General features: G+C 55.5%; 3 protein-coding genes across 4 annotated transcripts; 1 reads left to right on the forward strand and 2 right to left on the reverse strand.

Moving 5' to 3' along the window:
• Positions 1-1,393: 1,393 nt before the first annotated feature.
• On the reverse strand, positions 1,394-3,342 carry KBTBD13 (kelch repeat and BTB domain containing 13). The gene has a single exon (XM_084268148.1). The coding sequence runs from the start codon at positions 3,109-3,111 to the stop codon at positions 1,729-1,731; it is 1,383 nt and encodes a 460-aa protein (XP_084124274.1). The 5' UTR covers positions 3,112-3,342; the 3' UTR covers positions 1,394-1,728.
• Positions 3,343-5,659: 2,317 nt separating this feature from the next.
• On the forward strand, positions 5,660-9,432 carry RASL12 (RAS like family 12; the record flags this gene model as incomplete). The annotated part of the gene is made up of 5 exons (XM_084268097.1): positions 5,660-5,768; positions 5,868-5,924; positions 7,053-7,126; positions 7,211-7,401; positions 8,156-9,432. The coding sequence occupies 5 exons, from the start codon at positions 5,660-5,662 to the stop codon at positions 8,538-8,540; spliced, it is 816 nt and encodes a 271-aa protein (XP_084124223.1). The 3' UTR covers positions 8,541-9,432.
• A 109-nt stretch (positions 9,433-9,541) lies between these two features.
• SLC51B (SLC51 subunit beta) lies at positions 9,542-17,469 on the reverse strand. Of its 2 annotated transcripts, none has more exons than XM_084268096.1 (6): positions 17,343-17,469; positions 13,813-13,913; positions 12,307-12,684; positions 11,869-12,006; positions 10,977-11,067; positions 9,542-10,184 (listed from the first exon to the last, which is right to left on the reverse strand). In XM_084268096.1, exons 2-6 carry the CDS (start codon positions 13,850-13,852, stop codon positions 9,965-9,967), a joined length of 867 nt encoding a protein of 288 aa, XP_084124222.1. In that variant the 5' UTR covers positions 13,853-13,913; positions 17,343-17,469; the 3' UTR covers positions 9,542-9,964. The 2 variants fall into 2 exon arrangements, with proteins under 2 accessions (XP_084124222.1, XP_084124221.1); XM_084268095.1 differs by having other exon boundaries at positions 13,813-14,059.
• Between the last annotated feature and the right edge of the window lie 2,025 nt (positions 17,470-19,494).

A 19,494-nucleotide genomic window follows, 5' to 3' on the forward strand; every position in this document is an offset into this window, starting at 1 on the left:
AGCTGTCCTGGGTCAGCCACCAGAGTTCCTCCTAAATATTTTAGTAAGGGGATTATTTTAACTTGATTTTAATGGAGGGTTTAAGCTGTTTGCTCAGCTTAAAATGGATTTAAAGCAGGGTGCTCCCTGTGCTGGTTTTGGTCAGGGGAAGGGAGCGTGAAATGTTAATCGGCTTCGCTTAGGAAGGGAACAGGGGTTTGACTTGATGGGCTCACATCTGCCCAAGGATGGGGATGTAGCTCAGGTAATGCTGCAGCAGGAGCTGGGTAAGACCCACCAGTGTCCTCTGCCTCCCTGGTGCCACCTGCAGACCTGTTCCCCCACCGGCTGCAGTCCCCATCCCGGGGGAGGGTGACAGCAGGGTGGTGTCCCAGCCCAGGAGCAGCAGGTAAATGGGGACAAGGGGCGTGAAGTGGTTCTCAGTGTGGACACGGAGGCGAGGTGGGGTTTCCTTGTTTGTTTTGGTTTGGGGTTGGGTTGGGGTGTGGGGGGTTCTTTTCCCAAATGCAGGGAACTTGGCGAGGGTCAGCAGTGGAGGTATGAGAGGCATCCCAGCTGGTATTATTCCCTTCAGCTCTGTCTGGGCCAGGACAGCACAGGCAGCCCGGAGTCTGCCCCACGGACAGGAAACCAGCCGAGCCACAGCCTGGATTTGTTCCTGCCCCGGTCCCCAGAAGCCCTGTGCTTGCCTAGGGCAGCTCTGCGTCCTCCAGCCATCCCCAGAGCTGGTGGTGAGAGTCAGCAACCCTGGCACCCAGCTGTGGTGCCTCATGAGGACAGCTCATCCCGTTATGGACCTCTGCAGACCTGCATTGCCCGGTCTGTCCTTCCTTCTTTCCTGGTCCTTCCTTCCTGGTCCTTCCTTCCTTCCTTCCTCCCTCCCTCCCTCCCTCCTTCCCTCTGTATTTCCAGGGCTGTCCCTGCCCTCAAAGGACCCTCTGACGAGCTCCAGCACTTCCTGCTTGGTTGGCTCTGTGCTGGGGTTTGGCAGATGAGCCCGGAGGAGCCAATGCACTCGGGGTGAACTGACGTCCCAGGTCCCCAAAAACTTTCAGTGCATTAAGCACCCAGTGCCCAGGAGACGCTTCCCTTCACCCCCCTTCCCCCCTCTCCCCTCCTCCTCCTCCCAGGACCCCGTAGCAGCCGGGAGCAGCCATGGAGATCTCCCAGGGGAGTGCAGGGCTGCGTGGGAACCGCGCTCCCACGTACGGCTCCGAAACGGAGCGGCAGCTGAACAAGCATTCTGAGGGCAGGAGCGAGCCGGGACGTGGGTCCCCTGTTACGGGGTATTTTCCTCCACAAGGTGGGGGGACAACACAAACCCCTCCAAACCCAACAGCATTGAAGCACACAGCGGGGTCTTTCAGAGCCTTCCTTTTAATTCCAGGGTACAGTGACTGCTTTCCAACTGGAGCAGAGAGGAGGTGGGATGCTGCGTGCCGTCGGAGCGTGGTCAGAACAAGTGCTCACACCTCTCTGGTATCCATCCTCTGCAGAAGCCATGAAGCTCTGCACGTGGTGGGCTCACCAGCCCGTGTTGGATGTGAGCAGCCCTGCAGCCCCTTCCTATCTGGCAGGCTCTAGTGTCACCTCCAAGGTCCAAAGCCACCCATCCCAGGAGCTGGGCACAGCTCCACAGCGGAGAAGAGGAGCTCAAGGGAGCGGTGGGTGTGGAGCCGAGGCCCATGTGCAAGGAAGAGCATCCCAACATGGGATGGGGCCGGTCGCCTATGTCGCAATGTCGTGGTCACGCCTTGGCAGCCGCAGGAGGAAGGTCTGCAGGGAGCCGCTGCGGGGGAAACCTGCCCGCTCCTTCTTGAATTTCCAGGTCTCCTCTTCCACCGAGTAGAGGAGCGTCAGCATCTTGTTGACAGTGTAGACGGTGTCGCCCTTGATGACGGCGGTGAAGAGGGCTCCCTTGCTGTTCACGAACTGCCCGGGCAGGGCAGTCCACTGCCGGGACGTGAGGTTGAAGCAGTCGATGACGCAACGCAGGAAGTCATCCGAGGGGCCGTTGCGCATGACGTAGAGGTTGTCGCGATGGGCCACCATGCAGTGCCCGTAGCTCTGGTGCCGCTTCAGCTCGGTGACAGGAAGCCACGTGTCTTGCTGGGTCTCGTACTCGTAGATCATGGTGGTGTCCAGAGGCTTCCACAAGCAAATGAAGATCTGCCCCATGGCTTGGGCACAGGGTGCTGCCGCGCTCGGCTGCGGCAGGTCGGAGACGAACGTCCAGGTGCTGGAGGCCAGGTCATACCTCTCCACAGACTTCAGGGAGATCTTGTCATACTCCCCACCGATGGCGTAGAGGTAGCCCTCATGGCCCACCAGCCTGACGTCATAGCGCAGCTGATGAGGGCTGGGGAACTCACTCCAGGCATTGGCATCGGCATCGTAGCAGAAGCTGCTCTCCACCACCTGCTTGCTGGCCCCATAGACGCCGCCCACGATGTAGATCTTGTTATCCATGGTTGTCATGCCAGCAAGGAATGTGCTGGCGCTCAGCGGCAGGCAGGAGAGGGTCCTCCACGTGTTGGTCTCCTCGTCCAGGTAGCAAAGGGTCCTGGAGAGGTCCTCCAGGAACTCAAAGGTGGGCGTGTGGGCTCCTACTGCCACGAAGGTGCTGGGCAGTAGGGTCTCCACGTAGGCCAGCAGGTCAGCAGAGAGGCAGTCCAGGTACTCCTCCAGCTCAGCGTAGCTGTCCCTGATGTAGAGTGCGGCGCAGTGGAAGAGGTCCAGGAGACCGAAGATGGCAGCGGCTTGGTACAGCAGGATACAGTTGTCAGAGTTGATGGAGTGGATCAGGTACTTGGCCAAGGGCTTCACCTGCAGGAAGGCGGCACACTCGACTGCCTGGAAGGTCTCCTCGCTCCCGAGGATGGGCCTCTCACCCGCCAGCACCCGCAGCATGGCGAGGAACCCGGCCGCGCTCAGCTCCCCCAGCCCGATCTCCTCCTGCGTGCTCTCCTTCATGCCCGAGCGGAACAGGGCACGGAAGTACTCGCTGCTCTCCACCAGCAAGGTCTTCTCCACCCAGAACGACTGCTCCTCCACCCGGATACACACCCGCTCTGGGGATACTGCCCGGGAGCCTTCCTCCTCTGGGGTCATCCTCACCCGGGGGCTCAGCGGCTGTTGGTGGGGGGGAGGGAGCACCTGATGGTCGGTGCCGTGCCCCGGGGCAGCCCCCTCCTGCCTCCACCACCCTTTGATCCTTCTGCTGAGCTGCCCGGCGGCCGCCACACCACTGCCCTGTAATATAAATACCTCCAGCTAAAGATAGCCCAGCTCGTGACCGGGGCCCTTCCAAGGCATCCAGTGAGCCCAGCTGCCCACCCAAAACACAGGCAGGGCTCTGGCGGCACCGGCCGGTGCGGGTCGTGGCAGCGTGGGTTTCCTCTCCATCGCAAGGATGACGCCCTCACAGGGAGGGCAGCACCACACTGAGTGGCTGGGAAGAGCATCTCTCTGTGCTATTATTATTTTATCCCCCTTAAAAAGTGGGGTTTGCAGCTGTAGGGAGGTAATGGGGGTCAGCAAATCCCAGTGCCACCCAGCCTGGCTGTGGAAATTGGGATCTGCCAACCGTGAGTGTGGCCACAGGCAGGGAGAGACCTTCATGGGGCTGTTCGCTTTGTGACCCTTCCCAGGCAGGAGGCACGCAGAGACCTGGGCAACATCCATCCCTGGCATCATGAGGAGCCATAAACTAGCCCGTGCTTCCCCCTGGGGAGACCCTGTGGTGAGCAAATGAAGTGTGGCAAACCCCCATCTCCGGAAAAGTCCCCCCGCAGCCGCAGGGCTCCCCATAGCACAGCGACAGGGACAACTCCCCCAGCTCCCATAGAGGCTGATGAAGTGTCACTCGTGGCACACTGCTCCTTGCTGTGCCATCCACAGCTTTTCTGGGCTACAAATCCCATTTTCTATCCCATTCCAAGCCCCGGGGTGGGGTTGGGAGTGGGGTGGGGAGGGAGCAGCACCCCAAGCACCCCCCTCACCACCCACAGCCCATCTTTATATTTGATGTGTAATTCCAGGCGAGCAGCACGCCTGGCCATAGGCACCATTCCCTTCCTCCCACCTCAGCCCAGCAGCCCGGGGCTCATGGGGTGATGCCAAAGTCACTGTTCCAGGATCATGGGGCCCAGCAGGTTCCCCAAAAAGATCTAGGGGGGAAGGCAGAAGCATTGTGTTTGTGTTACTGTCATTGGTCTTTATGGGCACCCGGTTTAAGATACTGTGTTTAGCTCAGGTGGCTTTTAAGCATCCTTAACCTGTGGCCAAAGGGGTTTTGTGGGTTGGGGGTCTATGGGTTGGGAGTCTCCGGGGGATGTGGGGCTCTGCTTCCTGACCCCATGCTCCCCATGCTCCCCATCCCTGGGGCTTGCAGGGACTTCCACACTCCCAGACTATTTTAGGAGGGTTTAAAAATACTCTCCCTGCATTAACGGGCAATAATCCCAACGCAGAGCAGCCTTTCCCCCCCTCTCCCCTCCCCCAGCCCCAGGTACGTACCGTCCCCCCCTCACGCCCCCCCCCCCCCCCTCCCCCCCCCTTCCTCCAGCCAAAATCCCTCGGGGCCGGCCCGGGGGCCGCATCCTGCTGGTCCGGGCGCTGAGCCCCATCCCAAAGTGGCTGCGATCGCCATGACAACGCTGACTTCAGCCTCCGCCACCTCCTCGGGCTCGGAGCCCGCTGGGTGCCGGCTGATGGCTCGGTGCGGGCAGCAGCGGTGAGTACTCCCGGGGAGCCCCTTCCCCCTTCTCCCCCTTCCGCCTCCCCAACCCTGCATCGCGCTTTTTCGGGTGGAAAAAAAAGGGGTTTATTTAAATCCCGTCCAGCATCTGCCAGCAGCAGGAGGTGTCTGCGCTCACATGAGCCGGGCAAGCGCCGGCCGAGAGGGCAGCATCGCCCCCGGGCGCTGCTCCTGCCTGCGGGAGGTGTGATGAGCGCACCGGCCTCAGCAGCGGGAGCGGGACGGCGCTTTCGCTCGCAGGGGGTTCGCCGCCGAGTTACCGGGGACACGGCGAGGTGGCCACCGACGGGGTTCGGTGCCAGAGGTCCCTGCCCCAAGCCCCGGGAATTCGGGGAGCCGGTGTGTGTCCCCTACCCCGGGGACCGTCCTCGGGGCAGCGTGTCCAGCCCGGCGCCGGCGCTTTCCTTACAAGGAGTTTGGCTGGAGCGGGAGCCGCGCTCGCCTCCGCCTGTCTCATTCATCCGCGGCCCCGGAGGCGCAGGGGCCGCTGCTGCCCCGGCCCCGGCCCCGGTCCCCTCCTTCCCTGCAGCCCGGCGAGCCCCGCGTCTCCTCCGGCGGAGGGTTTTAAGGTGGGAGGCTGAGCTTTTCTTCTCCTTCTGGGGTGCGAAGGGTGGGTGAAGGACTGAGGGGGTCGTTGCTTGGGATAAGGGGGGTGCTGGCGTGGGGGGGGATCATCCTTGCTGGCGTGGGATGGGGATGCTGCCTGCCCTGGCTCCGGGGTGTGGATGGAGGAGGGGTAGATCCCCCCCTCCCTGGTGTGGCTGAGCCCCCTTTTCCCCCAGGCTAGGGCACCCTGTGAGCCGGGTGGTGTAAAGGTCGCCATTCGGGCAGGAAGAGGGGTCCCTATCCAGCACGGCAGAGGGTGCCCCACATCCCCCGCTCTCTCCCGCAGGACGGAGGATGTCCTCGATGTTCGGCAAACCCCGAGCCGGCGGCGAGCGGCCACCCCAGAGCCCCCTGGCCGAGTGCAACGTGGCCATCCTGGGGTGCCAAGGGGCCGGCAAGTCAGGTGAGATGGGCATCTTCCCCCCGCCAGGATGATGGGGGGGGAGCAGGGTGCCAGTGCTGGGGGAAACACCCGCCTCACCTGCCTCTTTCCCTCCCACAGCCCTGACTGTGAAGTTTCTCACCAAGAGGTTCATAAGCGAATATGATCCCAACTTGGGTAAGACACTTTCTCCTTGGGTGTTTCCTCCCCCAACCCCCAGTTATCCCCAGTGATCTCCCACAGAGCATCCTTCCTGTCTCCCATGTTTCCCACAAATACAGCTTTTAAGGGGGGAAAAAAAACCCCAAATCCACCCAAAATTACATGGAAAAACAACAGAAAGTCTGGATTTAACCCAAACCCGCCTGTAAAAACAGAGGTGAAAGCAGCACTCTCCCCACAGGGGAAGAAATCACCCCCAAAAATCTAAGAGCTGAATTAACTGGGGGTACTGGGGAGGAGATTTGTGCCTCCTGCTTGCTCCAGGGGAGATTGGGCAGGGGAAGGGCTGGGGCAGTGAATGGAGGCTGTGGAGCTGGCAGCCCCGGGGGCTGCGCTTTGCAGTGAGTGTTTCTGGGCATTTTTTTCCCTTCTTTTTCCACTGGTTTGAGTAATTAATAACTATTTTCCTAGGCCCGACTCCAGGGCGCGGGGAAGAACCAGAAATGATTTATCAGGGACATTAGGGAGATATGGACCTTGTCCAGGAACCAACTCCAGCCCCTAATAACTCAGAGACTCTTAGGAAAGAAGGATAAATCCTTTCCTCCTCGGATCTTTTTTGGGAATGTGGTTTCATCTTCCCACGTCAAAACCTTTCCGAAACACATCCGTTAGGACCCGGCCGGGAGAAGGCATCTTCCTCCCTGGGGAGCAGCTCAACTGCTCTCCCTGCCTGTCCTCCTTCCAAAAGAGAGGGGTGCTCTTGTTGCCTGATTTATAGGGAAACAGCCCCCGTGTCAAGCCCCCAGCTTGCTTTATCTCACTGGGTCCTGGCATTTAGATAAGGGCTGAGCCCCAGGCGCAGCGACTGATAAGCTGGGCTCCTTCCCCTCCCTCTTCCCTCAGGAGCCCATGGTTGTGGTGTGCAGAGGGATAGAACTGTTCCCAGGCTCATCCAGCAGCAGCACTGCCAGCTGACCCCCCCCCTCCCCCAAATTACAATGTGTCAGGAAGGAACAAGGTGGAGGATGCTCCTCATGGGGAGATGAGCTTTTTCTGTAGTGCTCCACGCATCCAGCGCTTTGCTTGGCTTTGGAGATGGGAAACCCCAGCCCACCCTCATCATCACCCTTCTCCTTGCAGAGGACACCTACGCCTCGGAGGAGCTGGTGGACCAGCAGCCCGTTCTGCTGAAGGTGATGGACACCGCCGACCAGGTGAGGCACCGGGGCATCGCTGGTGCCAAACGCCCAGTGGGACCCGGCTGGACCACGGCTGGACCGTTCCTCCCGCCCCCCCAGGACGGTCCCGGGAACTGCGAGCGCTACCTGCGCTGGGCCAGCGCCTTCCTCGTCGTCTACAGCATCGATGACAGGAAGAGCTTCGAGGGCTGCCAGCGCTACCTGGAGATCCTCGCACTACACGCCAGGGGCTGCCAGCGCCGCTGCCCTGTGCTCCTGCTGGGAAACAAGCTGGACATGGAGCAGTACAGGTACCGGGAGCGGGGCAAAGCGGTCTTTTCCTGCTTGGGGGAGCTCATAGACACACCCCCACACCCCCACACACACCCCCCATCCCTCCAGCTGGGATGTAAAAACCCAAAAAGGACTTTTTTGGTGGTTATTTCTGCCCCTGTCGGTATTCACCACGTTCTCCCACCCCTCCAAGGTTCTGCTCTCCTGCCTGAGGGATGATGTGTTTATTTTCAGCCCGTTGGTATTTTCAGAGGAGGTTTTTGGGCTGCGTGGTGAAGCAGCGTCACCATCCCCGGGCAGGGCTGGAGCTCACGGCAGGTCCCCACTCCCCCCTGGATGTGCCCTTGGCCTGGAGCCCTCTCTTCCCCTGTCCCCGCTGCCAGGACTGGATGTCCCCGGTGTGTTTTTCTGGCCTTTTGTGCCACCCTGGGGCTGTGCTGAGTGTTGGTCCCATGGGTCCCTGAGTCACATGCGTTGCAGAACCCGCCCCTATGCACTGCTGAAGCCCCCCCACCCACATCTCCTCCCCGCTGCCAACGCACCCGGCCCCCCACGTCCCTGGGCGCATGATTCCCCAGGGACCCACACAGCTCATTTCTCTGGGATTTTGGGAAAGACAAAACCCATTTGGACTCATGTCCCCTGCTTGTCCCAGGAGGGGGGGGGGGATGTGCAGGTTCCGCTGACCCCCATCTGCGCCCCTCGCTCCGTTTTTCGGGTGGCTGCAGCACCCCAAGGGCTGTTGCACCCCATCGCCTCTGCTCTCGGCAGGCAGGTGCCAGCGGCTGAAGGGATGTCCCTGGCGAGCAGGTTCAGGTGTCTCTTCTACGAGGTGTCCGCGTGCCAGGACTTCGCAGGGGTGCAGCACGTGTTCCACGAAGCGGTTCGGGAGGTGCGGCGCCGGGCGGAGCAGAGCCAGCCCGTCCAGCCGCTCTTCATCACCGAGGAGCGGCCCTGCCCGCCTGTGGCCACGCAGGTCGCCCTGCCCACCCGCCAGGGCTTGGCCAGCTGCACCTTCAACACGCTCTCTACCGTCAACCTCAAGGAGATCCCCTCGGTGGCCCAGGCCAAGCTGGTCACCGTCAAGTCCTCACGGGCTCAGAGCAAGAGGAAAGCTCCCACGCTCACCTTGCTGAAAGGTTTCAAGATATTTTAGGACATGTTCCCTGCGGGATGCAGAGCGGGTGGTGAGAGACACCCCCCACCCCCACCCCGTGTGTCCCCCACGGCGCCGTAAGGGCTGTGACCATCTGGGACAGACTCATGGGCACCGCGGCGGCCGCTGGCCGACCGTGACCCCGGTTTCCGCACTGGGGCCATGCCTGCAGTGGCAACTCGGCAGCAGACGGGGTGCTGAGAGTCCGAAATGGGCTGTGCCCTCACTCTGCCTGCCCCCTGTCCCAGCTCTCGTCCCCCCATCCTGCTGCCAGCACCAGGAGCCAGCCTGGCTTCCTGTGTGGATTCAGGCAGTTCCCGGAGCAGCAGGTACCACCGGGAGGGTGAGGGCCAGCTCGGCCAGTCACACAGTGCCAGGAGCCCAGGAAAGATTAATCATTAATTAAGCATGGAGGCACCTGGCTCATTTGGCTCACGGGTCCCCTGACTGAGCAATAATGAGGAGGAATTTTTCCTTTTAATCCCAACGGGAAAGGTTCTGGTACCGTTTCAGCTGCCTAAAGGCCTCAGGTGTCCTAAACCCGACTCCCACACATGGAAATAAGAGATACCAAACCAGCTGGGATATTAAACCATACCAAAATAGCTGAGTTTTTAACCAATTTTTTACACCACAGTGTTCTTTCTCAAAGGCTTCACAAGGAGACGCTTCGCTGAGGAGGACACGCTCTGAAAAGCCTTTGTTTAAAAACTGAGGTGTTTCCCAAAAGGTCTTAAAATTCCATCACAGCTTCTCCACGTGCCCGGTGAAGGGTGCAGGGTGGATCCTGGAGCAGACCAGGCTCCCCCTGTACCCAAGCTGGGGCCAAGGGCTGTGTGTTCAGTTTCATTTGCTGCATCAGGTTAAATGTTCTGCTTCTCCCTGGAGTTGCAGATACTCTGTAGAGTAAAACATCCACGTGTATATTTGTACATATATATATATATACACACACATCTATATGAGCTAACTGATAGATTCAAGAAGGGATTTCGATCAACCACTTTGGGAAGTATTTTAATAAAGCCAATTTCTGAGAACAAAACGGCCTCCACTTTGGTGTGGCTCTTCTCCTGAGAGGGCTTGACAGCACATTCTGCAGGAAAAGCCTCCAGCCTCCCGCCCTGGCTCGGCTCAGCTCCCACCAGTCTGTGGCAGCTGAGGAGGGGGCGATGCTGGGGTGGGAAAGAAGGCTGGCTGGCTGGAGGTGGCTGAGAGCTGTGGGTAAAGACCAGCCAGCTGGGAGGTGAAACGAGGGAGGCACGGTGTGTGCCTTGAGTCCAGAGCCATGGTGCAGCTTTGCTGCTTGCTTGCTTCCTCTCTTTTGCTTCCCCAGGCTAAACTGGTTTTTAAAGTGCCACCACTTCGAATTGAGGCATTCCGGTACGTTCCTTGGGGCTTTGATGGTTTAGCTTCAGCTGCTGTTACAGGGTATCCTCAGACCTCCCTGAGTACAGACTGGTGATGGTCCCATCCTTCCACTGGACCATCACTTCTCCCGCTTGCTGATCCTGGGGCACTGGCTCCTGAGTCTGCAGTTTGGCCGGGCTGTATTCCTGCACAGATATCAGGGCTTGCTTGGTTTCCAGCTCAGCCTGCTGCACGGTTTGCCCTGCTTCTCCATACTTGAGGCTCTTCCTTTTCCTGCAGGAAAGGGAGAAAAAGGAAAAGCAGAGTGAAGCAGTGAGCCCAGGCGGTGTTTGGGAGCTCCCAGCTGCCCCCGGGGATGGTTACATCCATCTTCTCATGCCTCGGCCCTGGGTACACATTTAGCTCTGAGGGGCAGCCCCTGCCAGCTGCACTGTGTCCTGTGAGTGCTCTGAAGTGTCTGAGCACACATAGCCACGGGGTTTGCACTCAGAGAGCACAGAGCAAGGCAGCGACACCCAGCAAGGCATCGTTACAATGACAGCACGGCAGGGTGGTCACTCAAGCCCTTTTCCTCTCATTTTAGGATGCCAGCTCTGACCCAGGCGTGTTTTCTTGCTGTGGAAGCCAGCGAGTTGCTCCTCAGCTGCAGGGTTGGCCCAGCAGTATGGCTCAGGGGAAGACTGTGGGATAGCAGATAGGGAAAGGCTGAGCAGTCCTGCTCCAGAGCCCCTGTACTTACTTAGAGGAGAGCACCTCACATCACACATCTAATGCCTCTTCCCTCCCACCAGCCTCTGGGCTGGGCAGAGCTGTTTCAGGCACTTTACTGCTGAGGATCCAGGGTCTGGAGAAACTAAAAGTGGCTCGTTCTGAGTGGCAGGAGGAGAGTGGTGAGTCAGGCAAGGTTTCACAGTGCACGGTTCAAAGGGAAACAGTTTGTCTTTGCTCCTGTCCCGGTCACTGGGGGCTTGTTCCTGCCCTGCCAAAGCCCCCTGGCTGGCTGCCACGGGGGGGATCTCTGCACACCACCACACACTAAAAGACCCTCCCATTTCCCTAACTCACCTGTTTCGCACAACGTTTATAGCCAGGAGGACAAGACCCAAAATCATGGCCACAAGGGAAAGCGCAAGGACAGAGTAATTCCAGGCTGAGGCTGGGGGAAAGCAGAGAGGCAGTGTTAGTGTGCACAGAGCAGTGTCAAACCCAGAGCCCAGCCAGCTGTTTTCTGAGGATCCTCAAGCTCTGAGACCCATGGCTTGGCTGCAGGATGAGGGCAGAGGTGCTGGTATCTGGCTCAGCATCCAGAGCAGGGCATCCAGGTCACATTTTTGGGGATAACCTCAAGCAACTCCCCCTCCCTGGGCAGGAGACTTACCCATCTGCTTTGTGCCCCTCACAGCCCCCACCTCAGGCTCTGGCTTTCTAGTACTTAGCCCTTTTCAGCCTTGCCCAAGAGCTGTGAGTGGCTGTGCCCAAGGGTGGGAGCAAGGCTGAACGCTGCAGCATCCCACCAGGAGCACGGCTAGAAGGGCCCCTCCACTCTGCAGCCTTTCTTGCCACTGCTGCACTCAGGCAGGTAGATTTTGCCTTCAGACCCCGATGGGGTGTGCAGCACAGCTGACAGTGGATGCTCCGTCCTTGATTTTTGTGGCTTTGAAATTGCCCTTGGGGCTGCTGACCCGCTCAGATCAATCTGCTCCCTCCACACTGCCAAAATCACTGGCTACACCAGACCTTTGCTCTCTTGGCAGGCTGTGGAGGAAACACTATCTCAGCAAAGCCTCATGCCTGGCTTCACCCATGGCTTGCTGCTTCTGGAGGAGAGACTGAGGGTTTACATATCAGAGGTAACTCACCTCCTCAGGTATTCCCCTCCCTCAGGCAGGAGGGCTAACAGCCAGGGGCTGTGTATCTCTACTTCAACTCCCAACCCAGGAACATCAACAGGACTTACGGTCTTCTCTGCGGAAGAACCAGAGCAGCTCCTCCAGCTCTTCTTGAGCTATGCCCAGAGGGAGGGTGGCATTGCCTGCTGTGTGGTCGTACACACGTGTGCTGGTAAGGACTGCAAGGAAGTACGGGTCTTCTGCCACTGTGAAAAGCACAAAGATGCAATGCTGACTCGTTAGAGTTCCTTGGGGCAGAAATGGCCTTTCCCCTTGGCTCCCAGAGCTGCTCAGCCTGTCCCTCCCAGCAGGCAGAAAGCAGCCATGAGGACACAGCCTTATCCCATGCACTGAGAACGGGAGAGAGTGTTCCTGGCTCCCACTGTGGATCTCCCTATGCTGGGGCACGGAGGGTTGGGAAAACCCCAGGGCACTGACTGTGCCTTTCCACATGCCCCAGCAGCACACGTGTCTGCACCACTGGTTCCTGGGGCTGTGGCACTCACCTGCTTTCTCCTTGCACACGCTCTCTCCTGCATCGTCTTGCCACTGGGCCTTGAGGCCTCTCGCATTACTGACAGTGACATTCTTCTTGCTGACCACGAGGTAGCCCTGGCTGCTGCCCCGAGGAGAGAGCAGTCCCAGCTCTGAGCAGTCCCAGCTCGTGTAGCCCACACCACTGCAGAGACTCATCTGCACACTGTTGGTCCCCACCAGGGAGAGGCAGCTCTGCGTGCCGTGATTCATTAAAGCATCACCTTGCCAAGACCAGTCCTGGGAATCTAACAGTGGATTACAGTCCTCCAGCAATACATTCCCATTTGTTGGGCTGGCTTGTAAACACAGCTTGACTTTGGCATTTTTCATCACAAAAGCTGCAGCATCTGCAAAGAAACCAGCGTGTTAAGAGTGTGGCCAAGCCTAAGCTCCAAGGGGACATCACGCAGACACAGTGTACAGGGCAGATGGGAATGACCCCCATGCTGGAACTGGGAAATCAGCAGAGGGGAAAAAGGCATTCAAGAGGCACACTGCCTCCATCCAAACCAGCTTCTCTCTGCCAGGCTGCTGAGCATTCCCTAACCACACTTCTCAGCAAACTCTGACTCAAGCATTTCCTTTTGGGTGTGCTCTGGGAAGCCCAGCTAGGCTGTCCCTGTGACTGGTGCTGAGCTCTGGTTGAAGCTGTCTGAGGCTGTTTCCTAGAGAACTGATGATGGTGAGTTCCTCTGCCAGACTGGAGCTCTGCTGGGCCCCTGGGTGTGCTGGCTGGTGCCAGCCCACAGCACTACACAGCCTGGCCCATACTTGTCCCTTCTTGCTCTTCCTGAGCTGTGGAAGGCAGCTCTCCTGGGTTGTTCCAAGAGGCTCAGAACCTTTGGTGAGCCTCACCATTGGCTTCTGCTTTCCCTCTGGGGACAGACACCTCAATGTCCTGCTCCAGCTGGATGAACTAAGAGCTACCTCCAATGCCTCTCTTTATGAGGAAACACAGGGAGAAAAGTTTGGAGCTTAGGTATTCCCAGTTTGGCTGTCTAACCTTAAACTGTCAGCTGAAACATCCCTCTGCACAGTGGAGGTACACATAGTCCCAACAGAAATTAATAATGGGTTTTAAAAAATCAAATCTCCCTAAGTTAGGTGTCTTCCTTGCATCAAAGGGATTGGAAGTGCTCTAGGTGCTTATAGGTGCAACTTCCCCCACAGCTGAGCCAGTCTGGTGCTGGTGTACACTGAGGAAAATGGCCCATGGAGAGGAGAAACCAGGAAGTTAATGTCTTTAATGCATGCCTTCACCATAATACTATCTGCATGTGTTTGCCCTCAGCCAGTGAGGCATTCATAAGGTGTACAACAGTGCTGGAAAATCTTGCACCAGTACATCCACCTGCCCTGCAGACTATGTCTTGTTGCAAGCCCTGCTGAGCCTGGTGTGGGTGAGAGGCTGTGAAGAGGCACAGCACGTGTGACCTACTTCACCCACGCCATTATCCCCTAAGCCAAGACTCTACCTTGCAGCAGGAAAAATGGGATTATCCAGAAGAACTTCATATTTGTATGTGCAGCTGGGCTGGATCACGCCTTCACCGGTGCTTCTTCAGTGTGCAAACGTCTGGGAGAGAGAGAGACGAGGGGTGAGGGTCCTCCAGTAGCTCCCACTGGAACAGTGCCACTGGTTTTAGCAGCAGGAGCCCTCCAAGTTCCACAAGTTATTACTGAGAGGGACTGGAAACAGCAGGCCAACGTGTCTCCTCTGGTCTATAGCAGATGAAAGGAGACAAAACCACAAGTCATGATCTTTGAAATGACTCTGTGCCCATGCTGATTCCCCTCCCTGCTCCAGCTTTGTGTTTGGAGGGAGCCTGATGCACCCTGCAGTGGTGGTGCCTTGTTTTCTTCTCTGAATGTGAGCTGCCAGCACAGGGTGCAGACATCCTGGGAGCCACCGAGGTGATAGCAAGAGTGGGTCTGGCACAGGGTCTGCTGCCTGGGGTTGCACCCCTTGCCTAGGTGACCCCATGCAGATGAGAGAGCCAGCCATTCCCCAGCTAACCTCACTGCTCCCCTGCCACCACCCCTAAGAGAACATGCTTTGTGGCCACTGACTCCCTGCTGCCAGTCCAGGGATGGCAGAATGAGGGCGTGGAGATGAAGTGGAGGGTTCAGCTCCAAGAAGAGGAAAAGCCGGCTTGCCATTGAGGCAAAGGTATCTCCCATCCCTTAGGGAAGCAGAAAGCTCCTCCTTGACCTTTAGTCACTCATTTGTCAGTGGCATCAATCCAGCTTTTATGGCTGCTTGTCCAACTCAGCTCTTCAGCCTCCTTTGGAGGGGCCTGACCTGAGCAGAGGGCTCCTGTCTGCCCACCATGTGCTGCTGTGGGATGGTTAGGTTGGCTCTTCCCAGCCCTCTGCTCAGCCACAGCTCGCTGGCCTCGTTGGAACCATCACTGACACGTGTGAATGACACCACAACACACACGCATCCCTCAGACACGCCGGCCCCACGGGCCATTAATTATTATATGAAGACTTAAGTCTTTTACAACTGTGTGATACTCTCAACTTTTACCTGCCTTTGTAGCAGGGCCTGGCACTGTCTGAAACTGCTCTCTGGAAATCACTCCCACGAACGTTCCACTGCCCCAGGCGTGTCGCCAGCGCTGCTGCTGACTCCTCGGGAAGCGCCTGTCCTATCGGTTATGGACCTAATGATTGCTACTATTTCCTCCCCCCCCTTCTCAATGTCTTCACAATTCAAAGGTCATGCTTTATAGCCAACCAGGCATGCAGGCTGGCTCCCTGCTGCCAGAAACCCAGCTACGAGCAGTTCTTCAGGACTCTGAAATACGTGGTCTACTTCGTATTTCAGAATAAAATGGGTAAAGCTGTTCCCTGCAGTTAGGTATGCCAATTACCTTCCTTTCCAGGTAACCTTTAGCTTATTCCTCAGAATTTCCTCCTCAGAAAGGAGGAAATAAAGTCTTGGTGCCAATGAAATCAAGCTACAAGCCTGCTACACCCTAATAAGAAGCGCCACTTGAATGTGTTAAATCTTGCTGTGCAAAGCCTCTGCCTAATCACTTGCTCCAACAGGAGTATTTGCCATGCATGTTGCTGATTTTCTCCTAAGGTGTTTCATAACTTGTGGGCCACTGGCATCTGGGCTAAAGCTGCCAGGCACAGCAGGGATGCTCCAAAGCTCCTAAAAGTACTTCACAAAGTTACCAGCATGGGGAAATCTCCCCCACATGCCTGAGGCTGGAACTTCTCAAGTACCATAGGGCAGCAGAATGGGTGTTTCTCTTGTGTTAACAGGAAATGTAGGTAAAAGCTTTTAATGAAAACTCTCATTATTTAAAAGGTCTTTGAGATCTACTTCAAACTGACCAAATTAATTTGGAGGTTTTTCATTCAGCAAAGCAACAAAGCAAAGTGTTCTCAGGCCAGTGTATCTAACCCAGCAGAGAGCCCAAGCTCTGCTTGCACCACCAGTTTCCCCAGTAAGGAAACAGCGAGTCCCACAGTTGGGCTGGACATGCTCTGGAGTGTTGGGATCTTCAAGACTGAAAGAGAAAATTTTAAAGTAATCTCCTCCAGCTTTCCTCACACAGCTGCCCCCTGCCTACACCCTGGCATGGGTGAGCACAGCCCCACCAAAAAGAGAGAGTGTGGGTGATGATTTGGGGACTTCTCCTAGCCCTCTGAAGACACCCAAGACCCTTCTGAGATTGCTTTCCAACTCGGGTACAACATGGGAAGCTTAAATGAGAGAAAGCTTGTGCATTTTAAGCTTGTATGGAAGGAGGTCGAAAAATCAGAGGCCAGCACCTCTCCAGGGAATGTTTTACCTGTGGTATTTTGAGTTTGTATTTGCACCTGCACAATTCTGTCCTTTCTTTCTTTTTGCAAATGGGTTTTTCACATCAAAAGCTGCAAAACGTTTATGCTGTGTGTACTTCAGGAACAAAGAGTCACTTGCCAATGCTGGCCCAAATCCTGTGATCAAAATGAGGATCTGTGGACTTGGGTGGTATCCTATGGACTCTCAAGAATAAAAAACTGGCAAGTGACTGGTTTCTGCTCTGCATATTGATCCCAGCACTTCACTGGTAAAATCCTTCCTCATGATGGAAGCCTTTGGAGAGATGACACCCACCACACGCACAAGGCAGAGCTGGGGGATCGGTGCTCTAAAGGGTGGCACAACCCAGTGAGGGGCCCATCCTATGTGGGAACACACATGTCCCCAGCTGCACGTGGACTCTGTCTGGCCAGGGCACAGCACATGGTGCTGTGAAGCCACCACGTGCTCTGTCTCTTGTTCTTATCAGGTCTAAGACTCGAGGCTGCTTACCAAGCCAGATGTTGCCCTCACTCTCAGAAATCTTGAGATACTTACTATATTGATATAAAATGGGGAAAAAAAGACATTCTACTCACTGCACAACGTGGGGCAATGTACTTATAATGCCCCAGTCTTTGTAAAACAGTCTCCTCTTGTGATTCAGACTCTCTCTGGTGGTTATCTTATCTTAACTGATTGGGTTAAAATGAATCAGTTATTTCAAATATATCTTAGAAGCAGAATGCCCTTCCTTTGGGATTCATGCAGGCTATACAATGGCATACCACAGAGACACAAATGGATGGCTTGGTTTATAAAGCTACATTAAGGAGCGAGTTCGATTAAAGAACATGAGAAAGCTGTGAAGAACATGTTTAAAATACTAAAGCAAGAAGGCAATCTATTCTATTTTTTAGCCTTTGTAAAGTCAGAAGTTAAAGAGCAAATTTGAGTTATATTAAATATTTTCCTTTGACTGCTTTCCAGGCAGTTTATGTGCAGGAGTTAGCCCAGCCTGCTTCTCAGTTGCTATTCAGTCTCTCCTTCAACAAGGCATACAGCCTTTGCTCCAAGTTTCCAAGGGTCCAAGCTTATGAAGTGAAATAAATAAATAAAAAAGGCTTTTTTTTCCAGATAGCTATAAATTAACCCACCAGCTATTGCACCAGGAATGTCCGTTAATCTCCACTAACTCACCAGAAACACGCAGTCCCCAGCAGAGAGGAAGCTACATTTCTTCTTCAAGCCCTGCTGTCTGAAGAGGTCTCCTCCAAGCACCCGTCAGCACCTTACTACAGCGACAAGGTTGCCTTTCCTCCTACTCTTGGTATGCTACGAGCTGTGATTCATTCTGCTCCTGAGTCATGTGTGAAGGCCAGTCCAACAGGTGAGGTTCACTCCAGCCCCTGAAAAAAAAAACCACACACACCTCTTTAGTGGGTCCATTTACAGCAGGAGGTGAATGACCTTTTCCCAAAGAATGAACCAAAGGAACTTCCAGTTTATTTGCTGAAGCTATTAGCATAATCAGTATTAAAAGAGCACACCGAGTAGAATGACACTCAGCAAGAAGTTACTCTGGGGTTAAAATAAACGATAATGTTTGCTCTGCCTGGCTCTGTCCTAATTGCATAAAGGAAACATGTTCTGATAAAGCAGATATTAGCCTCTTTTTTTTTTCCTCCTTCTTTTTTTTAGTGAATGGTCATTCTAAGGCTCTCAGAGCATCTTCTAAGAGTGACCAACTTTGCAGACAAAGCACAAAACACCCATAGGAGATTTTTGCCATCCCTGTTTCACAGGACTGGCAACAGTTGGTTAAGGCAGTAAGCTGCTAAGAGCCTTTGCAGCGCCTTTTTGTGTCTGATGTGATGTCTTTTTGTGCCAGCCACACTGGGGAAGGAGGATTCCTCCTCCCTGGACTACACAATCCATGGGTGGAGCTGCGTACCTCAAAGGAAGCTAGACGCCTCTCAGCGATGGGCTTGGAGCACACACTGAGCTAGCACTGGTTAGCTTTAGTTTAAGAGGAGATGGGCACAGTGTCCATACGTTCTTGGTGTTTTCCAGCTTGAATTAGAAGTGTCTTTAGCACTGATGCTGCCTTCCAGTGTGATTAGGCCTTTGGATGCCACCTCACACGCAATGCAGAGCCTCCTCCGGCTGCCCCTGTGAAATTCCACCTTGTGCCATCTTTCCTCCTCACTTCAAGTTGGGTGACTTTTTAAAAAGTGCCATCACGCTAGGGAACACTTCTCTCCTGTGTCCCTGTGATCTCTCCATCGCTGGGGAAGGGGGGCATTGACAGGCCAGCACAGGGTCCCACCAGCCACACCACCAAACCCTCTGTCTCACTGCCTTTGAGAAAGGTGCAAAGGAAATGCCTGGCCCATGTAGTGCTCTGAGGAGAGGGATGGAGGCACTAACCATGGTGAAGAGGTGGCTGTAACCACCTCAATGCAGGAGGGTGACTGCAAAGCTCCAGAAGGTCCCTTTCCATCCTGAGTTCCTACAGGGCTTGATTGATGTATTTATATTTTAATTTTTAAAAGTGTTTCCCAAACTGCTGTGCAGAACCTGGGCACACTGGTCCCATTTCCCTCAACTGAACCCGCTGAAACCAGGTGGAAAAACTTGATCGGAAGAGACAGGGTGTCTGCAGCCCCTGGGAAGTCATGGGCAGCTCGGCAGTGCTTGGTTGGGGCACGTCCTGCCTTTGGGCTGTTTGCAGAAGAGGTGCCCTATAGCTCCCCTTGCACTGGAGAGCCCCAAAGCCCTACTGCAGCCCTTCCACATCCAGTGCCCCTCAGCCAGTCCGGATTATGTCTGCTCACCTCCCTGGGGCAGAGTTGCATGGGTCAGGGATAAGCCCTGCTGCCCCAGCAGACCTTACTTCACCCCTAATGTCTCCCAAAAATCAGATCAGGATGGAGGTAGGTGACTGAAATGCCTTTAAAACTCAGCATACAGAGGAATAAAACCAGTTTCCCACTGGTTACCATTGGCCCTTGTGACCAGGGACCCTCTCCTTCCCCAAAGGACCGTGACCGTGCTCAGGAGCAATCTCTTCAGCAATGGCTGTGAGTGGTTTAGGTCGTATTTCCCCTGACAACACTGGCACTCTTTAACAGGAGATATCTTTTTACTGCTTGGAGACACTTTCCATGTCTTTGGCTAGGAAGCAAAGGAGAGATAGGACACTGATTTGTGTTCTGCTTCCTCTTCAGATTTGTCTTCACTACTCTTAGAAAGAACTTGTCTGACCTTGGCTTTTTAATTTTGCTTATCTCTTTTGATCCCTCCTGTGTCTTTGACCCGAAATGCCTGGTTACAGAATAACTAAACATTC

Source organism: Gallinula chloropus, assembly GCF_964237585.1.
Source record: "Gallinula chloropus genome assembly, chromosome: 9".
Classification (NCBI taxonomy): domain Eukaryota; kingdom Metazoa; phylum Chordata; class Aves; order Gruiformes; family Rallidae; genus Gallinula; species Gallinula chloropus.